Genomic DNA, 20,001 nt, shown 5'->3' on the forward strand with positions numbered 1-20,001 from the left:
CACACACAAAAATGCCAAAATGATAAATGTCTTTTGTCAATTTTGGACAGAATAGTTTCGTTTAATAGGAGTTTTATGAGCTCATGAAATTTACATGAAAGAAAAACTGGAATTCATTCATTATAAAGAAGAGAGGTCAGTGGGTACATCCCATATTCCTATAGATAGTTCGAAGTTGACGTCACTCAGGTCTTTGTTATTGTTTTTTTTGTTTTGTTTTTTTTGCCATCCGCGTTTATGAGTAATTCTAACTAAATTGTATTATCCTGCTTATAAACGTTCACGGATACCAGAGAGATTGTATAGCTAACGCTTCGAGAGCTCTCTCTCTAGCCAAAAAGCCCGTATCTGGGTCAACAGCTGATCGTGGAAATAAGCGCGTACAACAATGAGCTAAGATGGCGCCGACGCCGACAACACATAACAAATGCCAGTGGTGTTCCGGTATCAATTGTTCCAATTCTCGACACAAGAGACCAGATTTAGGTTTCTTCCGTTTCCCAAAGGATCCTGAAAGGTGAGAAAATTAAACTTTAATCTATTAACCTTAACAAATAACTATATTTCTATATTAACACGTCTAGATTGTGTTACAAGAGAAAATGAACATTAGATTTCTGATCCAGTTCTAATCTACTGCACCGTGACTGTGACCCTTAAAGGTGGCTCTGTTGGGGGTGAGGCTAGCCATTATCTTCTTCTTCTTCATCTTCTTCTTCTCCTTTTCCATAATAGCAGATGTGGTTGATTTAAAACACAGTAAAGGGTAGGGGGCGACGGTGTAGCTACACGGCATTGAATTTTAGCCATATGTTGTGCCAGTGGATTTATGCTTAAAATAATTGAGCTTTTATATAGCGCAATTTCCAATAAATATGCTCAAAGAGCTTTAGAGGGATGACTAGATAGGATGTACATTGACTAGACTTGTGATGCCTATGTCTAGATTCTAGTACAGTAGTAATCTCAATGAAGTGAGCTTAGTTTTTTAGAAGTTTATCTAAAGAGAAGCATACATCTAGTCTCTCTCGGCCAATTAGTATGTGCTTTTATGTATAAAATTAACTCTTAATCAGACCCAGCTCTCAATTAATTACTAATAATAGATCTAGATCCAATATTGAACTGCGTTAGTTATTTTTTACAGGTCCAGGCGTTGGGTCATCAACTGCAGGCGTGCTGATTTGGATGACAAGTCAGCTGATGCACTGTACAGACGAAATGTTTTATGTGAAGAACCTTTTGATGCTTCCTGTTTCAGTGGCAGTCAAGACACGCCTTCAACAAGATGTTCCACAGGAAATTAGACAGCTGATGTTGCCATCAACTATGCAATCCCTAATACCAAATGAACAGAATGTAACAACTTGCATATCTGGGTATGTTGCAGTCAAATTAATGCCCCATCTGTGTACAGACTGTCAAGATTTATTGAAAGGTGACAAGGACCCTGGCAAAGAGAGTCAAGTATTCCTGCATGCAAAGAACCTTCAGGGTTGTAACCATGGCGGTCTCTGTGCACCAAGTTCAGAACTTCTCTGTATCATAGAAATTATGGAAAAGGAATTCAGAGACGCCATTACTCCCACACTGCACATTACTGGTCTGAGAAATAGGATCATTAGACGGCTTGTGGTAAGCATTCCACCCCACATGGGCCTTGGTTGCAAAAATGGAAAGTGTGATTTACTTTTTTATGTAGCTAATTTGTTCACTAATGCCAGTTAATGAATCAGACACTGTCAGAAAAACAGCCCACCCATAGAAATAGGAAGGCTGCCACATTTAGCCATGTCGTGTAGATTTGATATGTCGCTGATTTGTTTTCTTACCGGTATGCCTGTTGTTGTTGGCTTCCGTCTGTCTCAGGAGACAATGGATGTATACCGAGGTTATCAATTCTGGTCTGTCACTGTCAATCATCGGTGTTGATGCAGCATTGTCCCCCTTTGTGATTTTACTGAGCCATTTTTCAGTTTATAAAATGTGTTTTAGATTAGATTCTACAATACTTACACGAGAGTATATGTATTTTGTATTTCTCTCCTTCATTATGTTTAATTGTACTTGTGGTCATTAATCTATGCAACGCAACTTGACGTCATCTTAGTCATGCATACTATTTTTTCATTGTATATATTATTTTGAACTATACGTGTGTTAATTAAACACATACTTACACACACACACACACACACACAGAGAGAGAGAGAGAGAGAGAGAGAGAAGAGAGAGAGAGAAGAGAGAGAGAGGGGAGAGAGAGAAGAGAGAGAGAGAGAAGAGCGAAAGAGAGAGAGAGAGAGAGAGAAGAGAGAGAGAGAAGAGCGAAAGAGAGAGAGAGAGAGAAGAGAGAGAGAGAGAAGAGCGAAAGAGAGAGAGAGAGAGAGAGAGAGAGAGAGAGAGAGAGAGAGAGAGAGAGAGAGTTATGGCTTTGTTGAAAATACAAAGGTCGTTTGTTTCTATTAAGTTTGTTTAAAATAAATCATGATTTTCGCTGTAAAGTTGAGTTAAATTTATTTTTTGTCAAAGTTTATCCCCCCCCCCCTCACCCCCTCCCACCCGCCTTCTCTCTCTCTCTCTCTCTCGCTCTCTCTCTCTCTCTCTCTCTCTCTCTCTCTCTCTCTCTCTCTCTCTCTCTTGTGTGTGTGTGTGTGTGTGTGTGTGTGTGTGTCTCACAAACACACATCATTATTATTATAAGTAATTTATTTTAGAATCTTACAAAGTTATCGTAACCTGATCTAGAGAATCAAACGAATCTGTACGATTTTGCACATAAAGCCTGAGCCGATAGTAAAGAAAAAGAGCAGCCGATCTCTTGCAGACGAAACACACATTCAGTGATCCGCGCCTATTTCGTGACACACAATTTTTCGGCTGATACGCAATGAAATGCATTGTTGTCATGGAGAGCGGGAGGGAAGAGAGAGCTCTCTAAGCGTTAGCTTCTAAACTCTCTGCGGATACACACTGTTTTGTGTGTTGGTCCATTATACTTCCGGATGGCAATGTTATGAGCTTCTTAGCCAAGAGCATACTATCTATAAAAGCAAGAGAAGTGATTGTAGTAACCTTAATAAGAACCGATAGACACGTACTTATTCACGACTGAGGTGTGTAAAGTCCTATTCACCAGTTAACTGTCATAATCCGGGGGAAAACACGTATATTAAAATTTGATCAGAAAAGAACTGAATTGAGCTATTATATAGTGCAATATCTACTAAATGTGCTCAAGGGGTCCCTGGCCAACAGCAACATTTAACATTTAAGACGGGACATGACGCCTATTAGGCGATATTACAATTTCTTCGGACAGAGACAACGATGTAAACGGCCAGGTACTCATTTTACACTTGAATACGGTGAGAGAATGTAATGGGAGTAAAGAGCCTTTTCCAAGGACTCAACTATGCCCCGAGCGAGGCTCGAAACCAATCGACTGTCCAATCAATATACCTTTCTTTATAAATAAATAACAATGTGAAATTGAATGTAAGCTTCAATTTAATATACGAAAACAGATAAAATGGACGTTTTGGGTTTCCCCTTTTTCTCTCCTGTATAGTTGAAAAAGGGGAAACCCGAAACGTCCATTTTATATGTTTTCGTATATTAAATTGAAGTTTACTTTCAATTTCACATTGTTACGAGTATTTATTTCTTCGAGCTTCGATCAGCAACAGTTACATTACCCACATTCTTTATAAAATATACCAATACCAGGTTACCAAAACTATAGACAGAATCAGATGAATTCATTTGAAGGTAACAACTAACTGACGTCAAGATGGTCATTAAGTCCGTGCTTCTGACCTCTGCTGACCAACGGGAAGCGAAATGACCGAGTTTGGCCAATGTTTTACTGAAATTGACCTCGGTGACACCAGGTGACCTTATACGATATACCATTGCCTTCCGAATTCCATCCTATCTTTTATCACATTTCCCACGTTACAGCCCCCCCCCCCCCCCCCCCCCCCCCCCCCCATACTAAGACATCGAGCTGACAGATAAGTTTTGATTTCAAACTGTGGCTATAAAGTTATTCATCGTATTAATATTAGTATTAGGCGAAGTGGCCGAGTGGTTATGGCATTGCATTGTGACCCGGAAGGTCCCGGGTTCGTGCCGCCTCGCTTCAGGTACTTTCGTGGGGTTTTTTTCATTGGGCATATTATTAGCCCCCAATTCGCTCACTTGGACAACATGGGTGATTCCTGTTGACATCAGACATCTTGTTTGATGAACTATCTATATTCCTTCGTGGAATGCCTTGGCGACGAAATTCTATAATGTGGTGGAAGGGCATAATTAAACCATGCCAACACCAGAGTGTAAAAAATAATAACAAAATTGAATAAAACAGCTTCAAAAAGGGAAAGAAAATACCAAACACGGAACGCTTCGGGCTCAAAATACTTCTTCAGGCGACTAACAAAAAAAGCATAGTTATAAAATATGCACCGTAAAACGCCAGCAGGACAGACCTTTTGTGGAAATTCCTCATAAGCCAAATTTGACACGAGGTGAGTCATTTCTTTATCCATCTCCTCCAGACTGCATCTTTATCTTCTTCTATCAGCCTTTCCCCTCTTCTTCGCTCCTCGTCTATTTATCTGTTTCTGTCAATTTCCCTATCAGTTTGTACCTCTAATGGGCCAAGCAAGAGCTAGTCAAAGCGACGATGGCAAGACGGCAAGAAGTCGAAATATGAATTGGGGTTGATCATTTCAAGTGTTTGTCACGATAGCGACCAACAAACCAATTTTTGCGGGCTTTATGATACACAATATAAATAACGATGTGAAAATGAATGCGAGCTTCAATTTCATATACGAGAACAGATACAATGGACGTTTCGGGTTTCCCCTTTATCAACAAAACAGGATGGATGAAACACTACAGACGAATGAGATAATGTGGTAGTGGCGTTGTTAAGATGAATAAACAAAAACATTGATGCCAATCAGAAGAGATTCGGAAATAAGTAGATGAGTATCAACACGGAAAACGGTATTCTTTTGAATAAAAAGCACACACAAAAACAATAAGAGCAACAATATCAACAGAAACAACAACAACAACAACAACAACAACAACAACAACAACAACAAAACGACACTTGAGCAAACTCATATCCATGCATTAATCTAAAAATTCCTACCGCTGAAATGATCTTACGGTGTCATATACAAAGTTAAAAACCATTCAATACAAAGAAATAAATCTAAAAATTAAACTATCAATTTGCATTAATGCTCATCAGTTCGGAAAAGAGTCATAGTTTTAACGCCATTATTATTTTTTAGCAACCCTTGAGATCTTGAAATATGCAATCAGCTTTTATATACTAATATAGTGAAAATCACACGGCTTTACAAGAGGTTCCAGGAAACAGTATCACTAAACACTTAACATGTAAGGCATGACGTATTTAAGGTGCAAACACTGTCATGGAAAGTTACTCATTTTACACTCTGCGTGCTAATAGAATGTGAATATAAAGAGCGGGAATCGAACCATGAACCTACCAAAATTTCAACACATTTTGATCTTTAATGTTTTAGCCATAATGCAAATGTAATAATATAACATATTTCTTTTTCTTGTTTATCTGAAGAAGGCCAAAGGGCGAAACGTCGTTTACTGTGTTGTGAGAGACATTTTTATCGTACCGTATCTTATCGTATCGCTTAAGAGCTAATAGTCTCTAAATACCTTTAAATGCTCTGTGTAACTTTTATGCATCGATACAATTTATCAATTATATAAAAAGCATTCAATGCTAATTGATAATATCGAGTATTAACTATCTAATACATAAATAAGTGTCATATTCAATATTCTTAGTATTATTAACTCTATTTACATTCATTTGGCATGTCCAACTTTTTATATTCGAGAGTTTCAAATAACTAATATTCAAAATGCAATAATATCAAATGCCATGTTACATTATTCATCAAAATAAAAAAAATCATGTAGGTAAGTTCTTTATCTTCACTCCCCTTATTTTTCTATAGGGAATGAGATTAGCGGAAGAGTAGCGTCCCTTGATTGGACGTCACCCATAGTCTGTGACGTCACCGGCGGAAAAGTTATTAGAGAGAGAACGTCATGTTGGTTGTGCGCATGGTCTCTCGTCCTCGATTTTAGAAAGATGAAAATACGACATTAAAAAAACTAGCTCGAAATAAATAAACGTATGCAGTCTAGTAGTGAGCTAATTGATGTTCACCTATAAGTTTAAGGCAATCTACCACCATTGAATAAGATAACAAAGAGAGAAATGAGATAAAACATACCTGTTCTGTATGTGGGTAAGGTGAGCCTGTTGATTTAGCTGAGGCTGAATTTATGTCGAGTGATTTTGGACGGGCCGAGGCATCTAGATCAGTCTGTTGTTGGATGCGTTGTTGAGACTGTTGCATCTCACGGCGTTGCATTTGGATTTGGGACTGCGTTTGATGTTGAAGTTTTAACGGCAGCAGCTGCTGCTGTTGAGAATGAGAGGACTGTTGATGTTGCTGCAAATGCTGCTGAAGTTGGCACAGTTTTTGTGATGGGATGATTGCAGGATCTAAAGAATGTACAAGGTCTGGAGAAGCTTCAGTTTGTTGAAATTCTCCACAAAATTCCTCTTGAGTTGTAGAATGTTTTCGTTTATTTGCTTTAGTAAGATCACGTTTTATCCCGCTGGTTGCTTTGTCTATAGAAAGTAATGGGCGTTCTGCAGGAGCCCTAGACACTTTGCATTCTTTTATTTGTTGACTAGAATGGTTAGCAGCCTTTTCGCCGTGCTTATGGCAGCTTGATCTTATAATAATATCTTTTCGTGGAATGGTGGAAGCAACTCCTGACATTGGCGAGTTTGCTTCCGAAAGATGATGCTGATGAGGCGAAGATTTTGGACTTTCCGTTGTCGAACTTCGACTGTCTGATTCTCCATCAGATGTGAGACGCTTGACCGCTGTTTTAGAAAGCGACGAGATGGCAGGATGCGTCGACTTTGACCCGGAAGCTGCAGATAAGGCAGTTGGAGCAGCCTTGACCTCGTGATCTTTTGGTGAACGGGGTTCAGCCCGCAGAGCTGTAATCGACTCACCTCCAGTGGAACACGAAGGATCAAGCCTCATCAGCGAAAACGGCTGAAGTGTCGTAGACGTTTGCCGCGCGTATTGATGAGAACAGTAGCGTTTATGCATTGCATCCAAGAGAGTTCTTGAAATAATGGGAAGGGTTTGGGTGTGCGAGGAGGGAGGGAGGTATGAGGACGAAGAGGTCGAGGACGATGTGGACGAAATCGAAAGATTTGTATTGTTTCGAAATTGCCTCGAAGTTTCCGTTCCTCCGAAAAATTTGGTTGTTTCAATGAAAACCATTCCGACTCCCATTCTCGGGGCTTGTCTGTAACGCCAATCTGTTATCCCTTGCCCGTGCCATGTGTGGGCTTGTTTTGGATCCAAAAATAAACTTTCTTCTGTCTTGTTATCATCACTTTTTAAGAGCTGGTCACAATTGACAGATTTTATAGTTTTCTCTTTTGAGCTCAAGAAGGTATTTGAAATCAGGGCTTCATCGGCGATTTGTTTTATCTTGTTTGAAATGTGATACACATCCGTTCGCCGTGGAATTCGTTCAGTCTTTTCTCTCCCATGTGATCCGTCATGACTACGAATCCTGGCATAAATTGGAATTTTCCTCTCACTTGAGGCATTTTTCTCCTCGGAAGACACTAGTTTGGGAGTTTGACTATTTGTATTTTCAGAGCCAGTTTGGCTTTTGATAGAATCGTCCGTCTCCTCTGATGAAATAACACCAACACATTTTGGAGTCTTAGTTTCGCATATAACATTATCATTCCGATGAGAATCTTTCTTGTCGCTGAATTTGCTACCAAATGGATCGATCCGACGTTTTCCCGAAGCACGTCCTGATTTACTACGTCGTAGCAAGACTGGAGTCAAGGCATTGACAATAACTTGCATCTCTGGAGACCCGTTGTCTACCACATATTGTCTCTCCCCATCGACCAATCTCTGACTGACATCGATATTCAAGTGACTCAATTCCTTCAGACTCCCACTAAGACTTGACTTGTCCACTCTATTTTTCTTAATCTTCTTAGACTTTTTACTAGGGCCGGAGTGCAATGACTTTGATCGTGAGACCAATTTATTCCTAGGAGGAATTTCTGGCGCTTCTTCATCGGGAATCGTCATCACGTCATTGCCTTTTTGAAAACTTTCATTATGATTGTAAATTGCCGAAGGAGTCAGAGTCCCAATGGATTTGTTCGGAGGACTTTTCTCTTTAGATGATCTACGTCCCTGAGAAATATTGGACCTTTTGACAGTGAAACCCTCGCTTGCTGGCATTCCTGAGATATCTATCGTGTCCTCTAAATCGAGAGAAGTTTGAATTGCAGTGTCCTTTAGTCTACACCTTTTTCTGTCCTTCTGACAATCAATAATAACACCTTTCTTATCCAAATTACAATTTTGAACGATTTGAGGTTCGTCTGGATCATGTCTAGACTCATCATAATACAATTGGTTATTGTTCTGATCTCCGTGGTGTATAAAATTTTCACTTTGATCAAACGAAAATGTTCTGGCACTGCTTATTGTTCCTTCATTTTTAGTTGAGATTAAATCGTGTATCGAATTATTTGGATGACCTGGTTTTATTCTGTCAACACGATTTTCATTGTGCGGTGTCGATTCCTTGCCCGATGCATCGTGTCTCGATGACGTGCCCACCGAACATCCTGAATAGACATCATCTGATATTTCCCTGCTATTCAAAGGATTTTCAAAATAATTCTGATAACTTATTAATGCATAACCCTGCTCTTCGCGATCGTTTTCTTTGTATCTTCTGTCAAGTTCTTTTCCGATGGAATTGCAGTTATCTTCAGTATCTAAGCATTCATTTATTCTGTTTTCATTGGACGCGTCAAGTAAAACGGATTTTAAATATCCACTACTACAATCACTGCATGTTGACTCTTTCTGAAGATCATTATATTGACTTTGACTGGTATCACATTCATCTGTTTGGTAAGAGTCACTTGAATATGTTAAAATTTTGTAACTGCTCTCGCTCAACTTGTTGGTAAAAGATTCGAGGGGACCGATCTCTTCTAGACCGTGTCCTAAAATGTGATCGTGGGCAGATCGCGCTGCCCATAATAGGCCGTAATCACTGGAGACTACATCAGAATTGGGATGACAAGAGTATTCCAGTCCTTGATCAAGATCGTCCCCGTGAGGTGGCTCATTCAATTGTCCATATCGTTCCCACAAACTCACGTCTTCCGCATTTTGTTTATGACTAGAATCTGGCGATTGTTCGCGATTTAAAGATAATCCGGGCGATTTCTTAACGAGATTGTCAACGATGATGTCGTTTGTATTCAGTTCTAAATTGCTTCCAGCAGGTTCCTTGATACTCTGGGAGGGTAGATTCTGGAGAGAAAATAAATAAAGATATTATTATATTAAATATGAGAATGTTTGTAAAACTTGTGTTGTATTTGACAAAAAATATGAAAGGTTGTTTTAGTTGATGACTGGGTGGAAGAATGTAAGGACGACAAAGTTATGAACGAATCTTGAAATATGGCTGTTGCGATGAACTGACAAAACAGATCTCTTGTCGATTTTGGTCAAAACTCTTCGAATATCGCTTACAATTTGTTACATCTGAGATATCACATGTTTTTAATTTTCATATCTTTGGGTCCCTTTCAGAAATTGGGAATGTTCTTAATGGATCGAAATTTGAAGCATACATTTCAGGGTTGTTGTTGTTGTTGTTGTTGTTGTTGTTGTTGTTGTTGTTGTTGTTGTTGTTGTTGTTGTTTTTTGTTTTGTTGTTTTTTTTTTTTTTTTTTTTTTTTTTTGTTTTTTTTTTTTTGGGGGGGGGGGGGTCATTATAAACGGTAAGATTGTGCACTTATTCAACTTTTGATCCTGGTAAGAGGACTGGTCTGGTGACAATAAACAGTCATCTTATACAGCCCTTGTTTGTGTTGGGATATCAGGAAATGATAAGTGGTGTGATATAACGAGTTGAATGAAGGCTGGTTCGCAGTGAAGCAAAGAGCCGCTCGTTACTAGTGCTATTTTCATTCATATAAACTAATGTATCGTACAATGACTAAACGCCTTTTATCAAATGGTCAGAAAACACTGAATTCAAATACTGATCTATTAGAAATGGCTCACAATTTGTCCAAAAAAAAAGTTTGAATCCGACATTTCAGTACTCTCGGACGTTTGATTTTTCACAAGTTTAGATTTTTTGTATCCATCAATAGTGATCGATTTTGACCAAAATAGAGAAGGCGTTTTTTATATTTGTGGGGGGGGGGGGGGGGGGGGGGCGTGTTTAGTGCACGGCAGGAAACTTTTATTTCCTTCCTGGTTCTATTCTAAGACATAAATATTATAATGTAAATTAAAACTGTGGCAGAAGGCGTTGCGCGACTGGATAAAACAAATTAATAATTATAACACACACACACACACACACACACATATATATATATATATATATATATATATATATATATATATAGTATGCAGATGACGTCACTCAGGCCTTTGTTACTGTTTTTGCCATCCGCGTTTGTGAGTTGTTCTCACTAAACCGTATTAACCAGACTATAAAAGTCCATGGTTACACTGAATTTGTGTGTTGGTCCGTTATACTTCCGGATGGCAATGTTGTGAACTCCTTGGCCTAGCGCATTCTATATATATATATATATATATATATATATATATATATATATATATATATATTTATTTAAAATATTTACCACAATGTTTGGGGCAGTCTACATCAATGTTTCAGGCTTAATTTGCCATCTTCAGGACTGACTCAGTCCTGAAGATGGCAAATTAAGCCTGAAACATTGATGTAGACTGCCCCAAACATTGTGGTAAATATTTTAAATAATAATTCGCTCCATTACTACATGTCGAGCACTTTTCGTACCATATTTGTATCAAACACGATTCAATTCTATAGATAGAATGCGCTTGGCCAAGGAGTTCACAACATTGCCATCCGGAAGTAGAACGGACCAACACACAAACTCTGTGTAACCATGAACTTTTATAGTCTGGTTAATACAGTTTAGTGAGAACAACTCACAAACGCGGATGGCAAAAACAATAACAAAGGCCTGAGTGACGTCATCTGCATACTATATATATATATATATATATATATATATATATATATATATATATATATATATATATTCATAACATTCTTTCTAGGGAATTTAGAGCACTGTTGTTGATGTTTTTGGTTTGTCTTTATTTTGTTGTTTGTTTGTTTGTTTTTTGGTGGTTTTTTTTGTTTGTTTTTTCATTTGATTTTTTTTTTGGGGGGGTTCATTTTTGTTGTTGCTTTTTTCTTTCATTCTTCTTTTTATTTCTACTTTTTTTTGTGTTTTTAATTTTTTTTATTTTTTTATTTTTTTTTTTTTTTGGGGGGGGGGGGGGTTGTTTATGACTTGAATTAACACGTTTATGTCCATACAATGCTTGTTCGATTCTAACACATCGAATTCCAGCACACTTGGCAATACGACACACAGAAGCTGGATGGTCCAATGTTATTATTTAATAATAAGTCGAGACATGACGCTTGTGAGGCGATATTACATTTTGTTTCCGACAGAAACAACGCTGTTGACGGTTAGGTACTCATTTTACACCTGAGTAAACAAGAGAATGTGAGTAAATAGCCTTTTCAAAAGGTCTCAACAATGCGCCGAGCGAGGCTCGAACCCAGGACCTTCAATTCCGAAAGCGAGTGTCATACCACAATACCACTAATTATTGTATTTCTTATTATTATCTTTGACACTTGGGTTATCTGACTTTGTCATCGAGCAGCATGACCTTTTAAAAAGGAAAATGTTTTTGTTTTTGCCCAATTATTTACTTAGATGTCTAAATTCACTGAACATCATCCAACACAGCACAGTTGTTAGAAACAGTAAAAGGAAACGAGCGAAACAGATTGGGAAAGAGACATACATACATGGGGGGTGAAGGTAGGTAGGGGTTGAGAGGTCAGGTGGAAAGAGAGTAAAATAAATGTATCGGATAATCGTGGCAAGAGAGGCTACCCATAATACTTTATGCGAGCTCTAGTTAAGGTAGACTTAGCTCCCTTTAAAAGTAAATCGCATATTTTGTTTATTATTCAATTATTATGTGTCTAACTGTATGCCTACCCACTTTCAATCCCTTTATCTATCTGTTTGACTATCTACTTTCTCTCCCCCTCCCCCCCCCCCCCCCCCTCCTTCTATCAAGCTATTTATCTATCTAACTATCTACATATTATACCATATATATATATATAGATAGATAGATAGATAGATAGATAGATAGATAGATAGATAGATAGATAGATAGATAGATAGATAGATAGATAGATAGATAGATAGATAGATAGATAGATGGGATAGATAGATAGATAGATGATAGATAGATGATGATGATAGTATAGATAGATAGATAGATAGATAGAGATAGATAGATGATAGATAGATGAAGATAGATAGAGATAGATGATAGTAGATAGTAGATAGATAGTAGATAGATAGAGGAGGAGAGGTAGAAGAGAGAGAGAGAGAGAGAGACAGAGAGTGAGAGAGAGAGTGAGAGAGAGAGACACAGAGAGAGAGAGAGAGAGAGAGGGAGAGAGAGAGAGAGAGAGAGAGAGAGAGAGAGAGAGAGAGAGAGAGAGAGAGAGAGAGAGAGAGAGAGAGAGAAATTTGAATGGATTGATGTTATTGTTATTGTGCGGCTATGTGGTCTTGTGGTATGACACTCGCTATCGGATCGGAAGGCCCTGGTCACATTCTCTTACCGTACTCCGATGTAAAATAAATGAGTAACTGGCCACTAAAAAAGTTGTCACTATCGGCAAAAAAAAATCGAATATCGCCCAACATGTTAAGTTTGCGATTCGCTAGGGATCCATTGTAAAGCGCTTTGAGCACGTTTAGTGTTTGTGATAATTTGTTGATGTGTTGATGTTTGTTTTTTGTTTCTTTGTTCGTTTTGTATTTTTGTTTTGTTTTTGTTCGTTTTTTGTTTTTGTTGTGTATTGTTTTTTTTTTTGTTTTTGTTGTTTCATTGTTTTTTGGGCTCTTTTATTTGTTGTTTGACTTGAGTCCAACTGACACACAAACCCTCTGGTGACTATAACTAGCAATAATAAGGGGCCGCGCGGCTCAGTGGTACGGTCTTTGCTTCCTACCCGAAAGGTACCGAGTTCAATCACCCGCCGCTGCGTTGTGTGGCCTTGAGCAAGTCACCTCGCCCTAGCTAACTTTGGGGCGCTGCTTTACGGCTGACGCCTGGGTTATTCCAGTCTTCCCTTGGAATAGACCCTAAAGACAAATTTCCCCTTGGGGATGAATAAAGGGAATTTTATTTTTTATTTTATTTTTTTATAAGGTGTGATTTTAAATATCAAAATCTGGATAAAAAATAAACAAGACTTTGGCTTAAACCACCAAATCGGACAAAACAGCTTTATAAAATTTTCGCCAGAAAACTTAAACTCAATAAAATATCGTATTGAACAACATGTATAATAATAATGTGATAGCATCTAAAAGTAACAAACGACTTGCATAGAACGTTCTGTTCTCTAAACCCTTCTTCGGCAACCTCTCGAAAATTCTTTAATCCTGAACATTCAAAAGTAAATCTCGGGATTGAGAGTTTTTGACCAATCATTTTTGACCAGCAAAACTCTGAACATTATCTCTAAGCAAGTGGCCGGTCCATTGAGCACGAAATTTTCTCGGCGTCAGTTGGGTTAGAAGGACAATAATCATAATAATATTATATTTGTACCTTTGGATAGGTTGCTAGTTTGAATCAAAGTACTTTCCGCCAGGTCTTATATCTGACTATCTAATAACTTCTTGGTGGAGAACGTCAGAAAAAAAAATAACTCGACTGCAGCCAGGTTTGTTGGTTTTTTGTCGTTTGTTTTGTTTGTTTTTTTTTTGTTTGTAATCGTTTTTGTTGTTGTGGTTGTTCTATTTTGTTTGTTTGTTTGTTGTTTGTTTTGCTTTGTTGTTGTTTGTTTTTTGATTTTTGTTTTTGCTTTGTTTTTTTTTTTTGTTTGCTTTTTTTTTGTTTTGTTTTTTTTTTTTTTTGCTTGTGAGATGCGTGCTCTGCCATCTAAGATACTGAGATATCTGTATACAACCTGAGGGATTTTAACCCTTGTTAAACATTCTATCAATCGAACCATCTCCTCGCCATTCTTTATTTAATCATAAAACGGATACGTTTTATACGTTACCAAACTAGGTACTAAATTCACCCATGCGAGACGAGAAAATTGATGCTGGCGGTCACAGATTGTAGTGGGAGGAGGACAGGGGAGGGCTGGGTGTGTAACCTAAGACTTTATGAAATTACAAGCCTTTTTTTTTAGTAGTCGAGTTGACTCAGTGGTTGTCTTTCACAGCCATATGGCCCACAGATTCGGAGTTTATCCCTGTTTCTGTAGCGGAAAACGGTCAATAGCAATTGTTTGCTATCCTTTGGATAGGACAGTAGTCTATTGCAAAGTGACTACTTTTCTTTTTTATTTTTTTTTAATGTAAAAAATAAATCAATGCGTCATTTTTGAGAAAGCGGAATTTTCACGGATCAGTTTTGAATTAGCTCTCATGATTATTGCATCCAATGTAAAGAAACAATATTGTTAGCAATACATGCAAGATGTTATAAGGATTAGAATGGTGTCATTTACAAAATCATTATTTTTAAACCTGAAAAATGCTTTAAAAGAAGAATATAAAAGATATGGTTTCTTTTGGAACTAACTGTAGTATGCGGCTAAGTGGTCTTGTGGTATGACACTCGCTTTCGGATCGGAAGGTACTGGGTTGTAAGCCTCGCTCGGCGCATAGTTGAGTCCTTGGAGAAGGCTCTTTACTCACATTCTCTCACCGTACTCAGGTGTTAAATGAGTACCTGGCCGTTAACAGTTTTGTCTCTGTCCGAAAAAATTGTAACATCCCTAACAGGCGTCATGTCCCGTCCTACTTGTTAAATGTTGCTGTTGACCAGGGGCCCTTTGTAAAGCGCTTTGAGCACGTTTAGTGGATATTGCGCTATATAAAAGCTCTTTTTTAGTATAAAACCTGGCACTTCCAAGAAAAGTTTTGGGTTTAAAACTTGTTGACAAAAATTCACGGATTGATATTTGAAGAAAAGGTTTTTCTTGCCAAAGAGGAAACCAATATTGTCTGTTATTGTGTGCGGAAAAATACCTGCACAGGTTTACGAGTCAGGCATGAATTGGTGTAAAGCATATTTCTCACTGCCTTGATGGACTCCTAAATTAACGACTTGGGTTCATCAAGTTGTTTTTCCACACCGTTTTGTGTAATTTCTCACTTGCTTCTATTGACTTTTCCCATGCTTGCTCAGTACAGAGACAAAACGTTTTTTTATTTATTTTGAACACTAAAACGAAACAATCACATACTTTATATATTATTGATCAAGATATCCCAAACTTTTTGGTATTTTCAAACCCGAGACTTCTCTGAAGTGTTAGGTTTGTTTTTTTTTTTACAAGTGGGGGGGGGGGGGTCATCTTAATCAATGGATCCACCAAGTAAAACTTAACTGACCAAAACATAAATAAATGTAGTTTGTCAGAGTAAGGAAAGCTGGTTGGTGACTGTGAGCGTCATTTGTCATGATTGAGTGTTTGAGTGGGATTTGGTGTGTTTGTGTGAGTGCGTTTATTGTTTGTTTGTGTGTGTGTGTGTGTGTGTTTGTGAAAGTGAACATTTCTGCGCGTATGTGTGTGAGAATGTGTGTGCATATGTCTGTAAGTGAAGTGAACACGTCTGCGTATGTGTGTGAAAATGTTGTGTATGTGCACCCATATGACAGTATGTGTGTGTGTGAATTGGTGTGTGTGTGTGTGTGTGTGTCTACGTGTTTTGTCCATGTTGTTTTGCCTCAAACTTCCTGCGTTTGCAATAGTCTGTCTGGATGTGTAAAAATATCTCTAAGCCAAGGACGCTGTGCCCTAACGACTTATACGTATAAAACCATCAAACTCATTAGCCTCTTAATGCTACGGTATTCTTTCTCACGAGTCTAAGATTAAGTTTAATCGTGATTATAAGAGACATGTAAACAATAACGTTGTTAGCACAAGTTACCTGCCCTTCACTGGCAAAATACATTTTTATATATTTTTGGCCAGACAACTTTCGCTTCCTGATAATACGTATCGAAAGATAGATGTCCCCCAATTTGTTAAAAGACGAACCCCCCCCCCCCCCAACCACCCCCGAAAAAAAAAGGTCTCGGGTTTGAAATGTGTTGAGATGTAAAGGATACGTTTCGTCAATATGCAACATAAGTAACCTCATTTTGCAAACATTTCCCATCATTTAACAAGTTTACGATTTAAAACCCTACAAACTGTGGAGCGATCCTCGACAATATTGGAGGTTTCCACAAGAAGAAGAAGAAGAAGAAGAAGAAGAAGAAGAAGAAGAAGAAGAAGAAGAAGAAGAAAGAAGAAGAAGAAGAAGAAGAAGAAGAAGAAGAAGAAGAAGAAGAAGAAGAAGAAGAAGAAGAAGAAGAAGAAGAAGAAGAAGAAGAAGAAGAAGAAGAAGAAGAAGAAGAAGAAGAAGAAGAAGAAGAAGAAGAAGAAGAAGAAGAAGAAGAAGAAAGAAGAAGAAGAAGAAAGAAGAAGAAGAAGAAGAAGAAGAAGAAGAAGAAGAAGAAGAAGAAGAAGAAGAAGAAGAAGAAGAAGAAGAAGAAGAAGAAGAAGAAGAAGAAGAAGAAGAAGAAGAAGAAGAAGAAGAAGAAGAAGAAGAAGAAGAAAGAAGAAGAAAGAAGAAGAAGAAGAAGAAGAAGAAGAAGAAGAAGAAGAAGAAGAAGAAGAAGAAGAAGAAGAAAAGAAGAAGAAGAAGAAGAAGAAGAAGAAGAAGAAGAAGAAGAAGAAGAAGAAGAAGAAGAAGAAGAAAGAAGAAGAAGAAGAAGAAGAAGAAGAAGAAGAAGAAGAAGAAAGAAGAAGAAGAAGAAGAAGAAGAAGAAGAAGAAGAAGAAGAAGAAGAAGAAAGAGAGAAGAAGAAGAAGAAGAAGAGAGAAGAAGAAGAAGAAGAAGAAGAAGAAGAAGAAGAAGAAGAAGAAGAAGAAGAAGAAGAAGAAGAAGAAGAAGAAGAAGAAGAAGAAGAAAGAAGAAGAAGAAGAAGAAGGAAGAAGAAGAAGAAGAAGAAGAAGAAGAAAGAAGAAGAAGAAGAAGAAGAAGAAGAAGAAGAAGAAGAAGAAGAAGAAGAAGAAGAAGAAGAAGAGAAGAAGAAGAAGAAGAAGGGAAAAAGAAGAAGAAGAAGAAGAAGAAGAAAAGAAGAAGAAGAAGAAGAGAAGAAGAAGAAGGAAGAAGAAGAAGAAGAAGAAGAAGAAGAAGAAGAAGAAAGAAGAAGAAGAGAAGAAGAAGAAGAAGAAGAAAGAAGAAGAAGATAGAGACAAGAAGAAGAAGAAGAAGAAAGAAGAAGAAGAAGAGGAAGAACAAGAAGAACAGAAGAAGAAGAAGAAGAGAAAAGAAGAAGAAGAAGGAAGAAGAAGAAGAGAAGAAGAAGAAGAAGAAGAAGAAGAAGAAGAAGAAGAAGAAGAAGAAGAAGAAGAAAAAGAAGAAGAAGAAGAAGAAGAAGAAGAGAAGAAGAAGAAGAAGATGATGATGATGATGATGATGATGATGATGATGATGATGATGATGATGATGATGATTAAAGAAAAGAGTCATAAGAAGGCTGCATTTCATATAATGTTGCGTGTTTACAAAGCTCGCGAGTGGCAAACAGTGATGATAAAAGCAACCCCGATACTCGATTCCGGTCCCTTTCCGTGTGAAGTGAGGGCTCTATCAACTGAACGATCAAGACCCTGGTTTTGCCAGTGTACCACATGATTGCCAGATTGGATTATTTTAATCCAAACTGCCTAATTTTTGATTATTTTTTACGTCTTTGCACTGTCACATTCAGTTTGAAATTTTTCGATTATTATTGGATTATTTTTCCTGAGAGAAATTTTCAAAATTATATTTTTTTTCATGCAGTAACACAATTTAGATAACATTAAGTATTACTTTTCTATAGTTCTATATTTATTACTATTTCCGCCATTACCTTTCAAAGAAGTTAAAACGTCCATTTTGGCGATAGATTAGGGAGCAGAAATCGAAACTTGCTGGAATCTTAGGTTTTGTTTTGAGAAATGACAGTGGGAAACGTTAGTATCAAGACCTACAATTTTGAATTTCATGTGTACGTATCAGTGTTCGCTCAAGACTGACATAGACTTATAGAAAACTTGGACTTAGGTCTAAAGTTACTCATGAAGAGCAAGCAAACGCGTCCCACCATTCAGGAAATATTCCGTGATGTTGAACAGCTCAAAAGAAGATGCAAAGATGTGTTAGTAGAATCCCTTTCACAGCTAGAGTTTCGAATACCATCATCCAGAAACACATTTCAAAATGTTGCAAAACTTAACCCTACCGTAAAGGTGACTCGGGCAAAAAGGCCCAAAGATTCTTTTTTCGTGTCATTCCGGATCAATCAATATCAAAGATTTAAGAACTACAAGGAAATTGGACTTTTTCTTGGGGGGAGGGGGGTGGGTTACATTGGGCGGAACCATCTTTTTCAAAAAAAGGGACTTGTATTGGACACACAACGAAATTCTGGGTTGGAGTGAGGCAAAACGAGTCAATTTGTGTCTTGGCAAACAATGCATTAACGGACATGCCATACTATACCCGGCGATGCGGTATTTGAAAGGAATTTTTTCTTTGGTTACCAACATTAATACAAAACTAAGGAACAAATTGCAATTGAGTACACTGGAGGCCATTGTGAGGATTCGCAGTGACATAATTATTTCATCCAACAAAAGTTGCAAAGATTTTGATGTAGCAAAAAGTATGATCCAATAATTTGAGTCCAAAACTGTATATGCCAGTACACCAAAAGCACGAACACCCAAAGGATCTGTTACAGATGCTGGTGTAGACCCAAGACAGGAGGAGACAGAGGGAAAGGATGATATTTCTCTATTTCTTTAGATAGCAGAGTCGTCTAAATCTATACATTTTTTCTCTGAAATTTGGAATATTTTTTTTTCGAAAACTGGATTATATTTCGTAATGTTTTGGATTATTTATAACATTCCATCTGGCAACCCAGGTGTACCACACCTTTATTGTTTCCGTCCATCTGGACTTTTAACCTCTTGCCACCAACACGATCCAATTTAAAACCAATTATTGTCACAACAACCGATTACAAAACCTATCATTTACAAGCCTTTTTACTACCCCCCCCCCCCCCCCCCCCCCCCCCCCCCCAAGCTGAGGCCATTCTCAATCCCGCTACTTTCGACTCCCCCCTCCCCTCACACCTACACATCTACAAACCAACACACACACACACACACACACACACACACACACACACACACACACACACATAGACACACGATTAGAGGGTCATCTAGGCTTGTCTGAATATTGTTCCATCGGAGGACAACAACGATTTCTACAGCCCAGAGTGCTATACATTGAAAAGATATTTTTTCTTATTTTATTTTCGCCAGAAAATGATAATCCGTTCGATTAAAATGATCTTCCCCCCCCCCCCCCCATCCAACTTGTCAGTAAGCCTGAAACCTAAAACTTTAGAAGAAGTGTCATGTTTGAGACTTTCCATGACCTTAATCAGTTAACTGCCGTACTCTGGAAAAACTTGAATTTTAAAATTTGGCCAGAAAACACGTCCTTCATATTTCGATCAATTTAAATGACTCTTATCTTGATAAAAACTCTCAAACCTGAGACTTCACTATGTCCCAGGTTTGAGAGTTTTTAACCAAAATGATGGTCATTTAAATCGATTGAAATACG

General features: G+C 37.8%; 1 protein-coding gene across 1 annotated transcript in view; it reads right to left on the reverse strand.

Annotated features, from left to right (window-relative positions):
* The window catches only part of LOC144971455 (uncharacterized), a 378,626-nt gene that overhangs the window by 235,423 nt on the left and 123,202 nt on the right, over positions 1 to 20,001 (reverse strand). The window contains exon 4 of the mRNA XM_078912375.1: positions 6,309 to 9,473. Coding sequence (XP_078768501.1) covers positions 6,309 to 9,473 — 3,165 coding nt within the window. The remainder of the gene's footprint in view (positions 1 to 6,308; positions 9,474 to 20,001) is intronic.

The sequence above is a fragment of the Berghia stephanieae genome, chromosome 4 (genome assembly GCF_034508935.2).
Source record: "Berghia stephanieae isolate SIO BIC M18660-M18661 chromosome 4, UCSD_Bste_1.3, whole genome shotgun sequence".
Classification (NCBI taxonomy): Eukaryota; Metazoa; Mollusca; class Gastropoda; order Nudibranchia; family Aeolidiidae; genus Berghia; species Berghia stephanieae.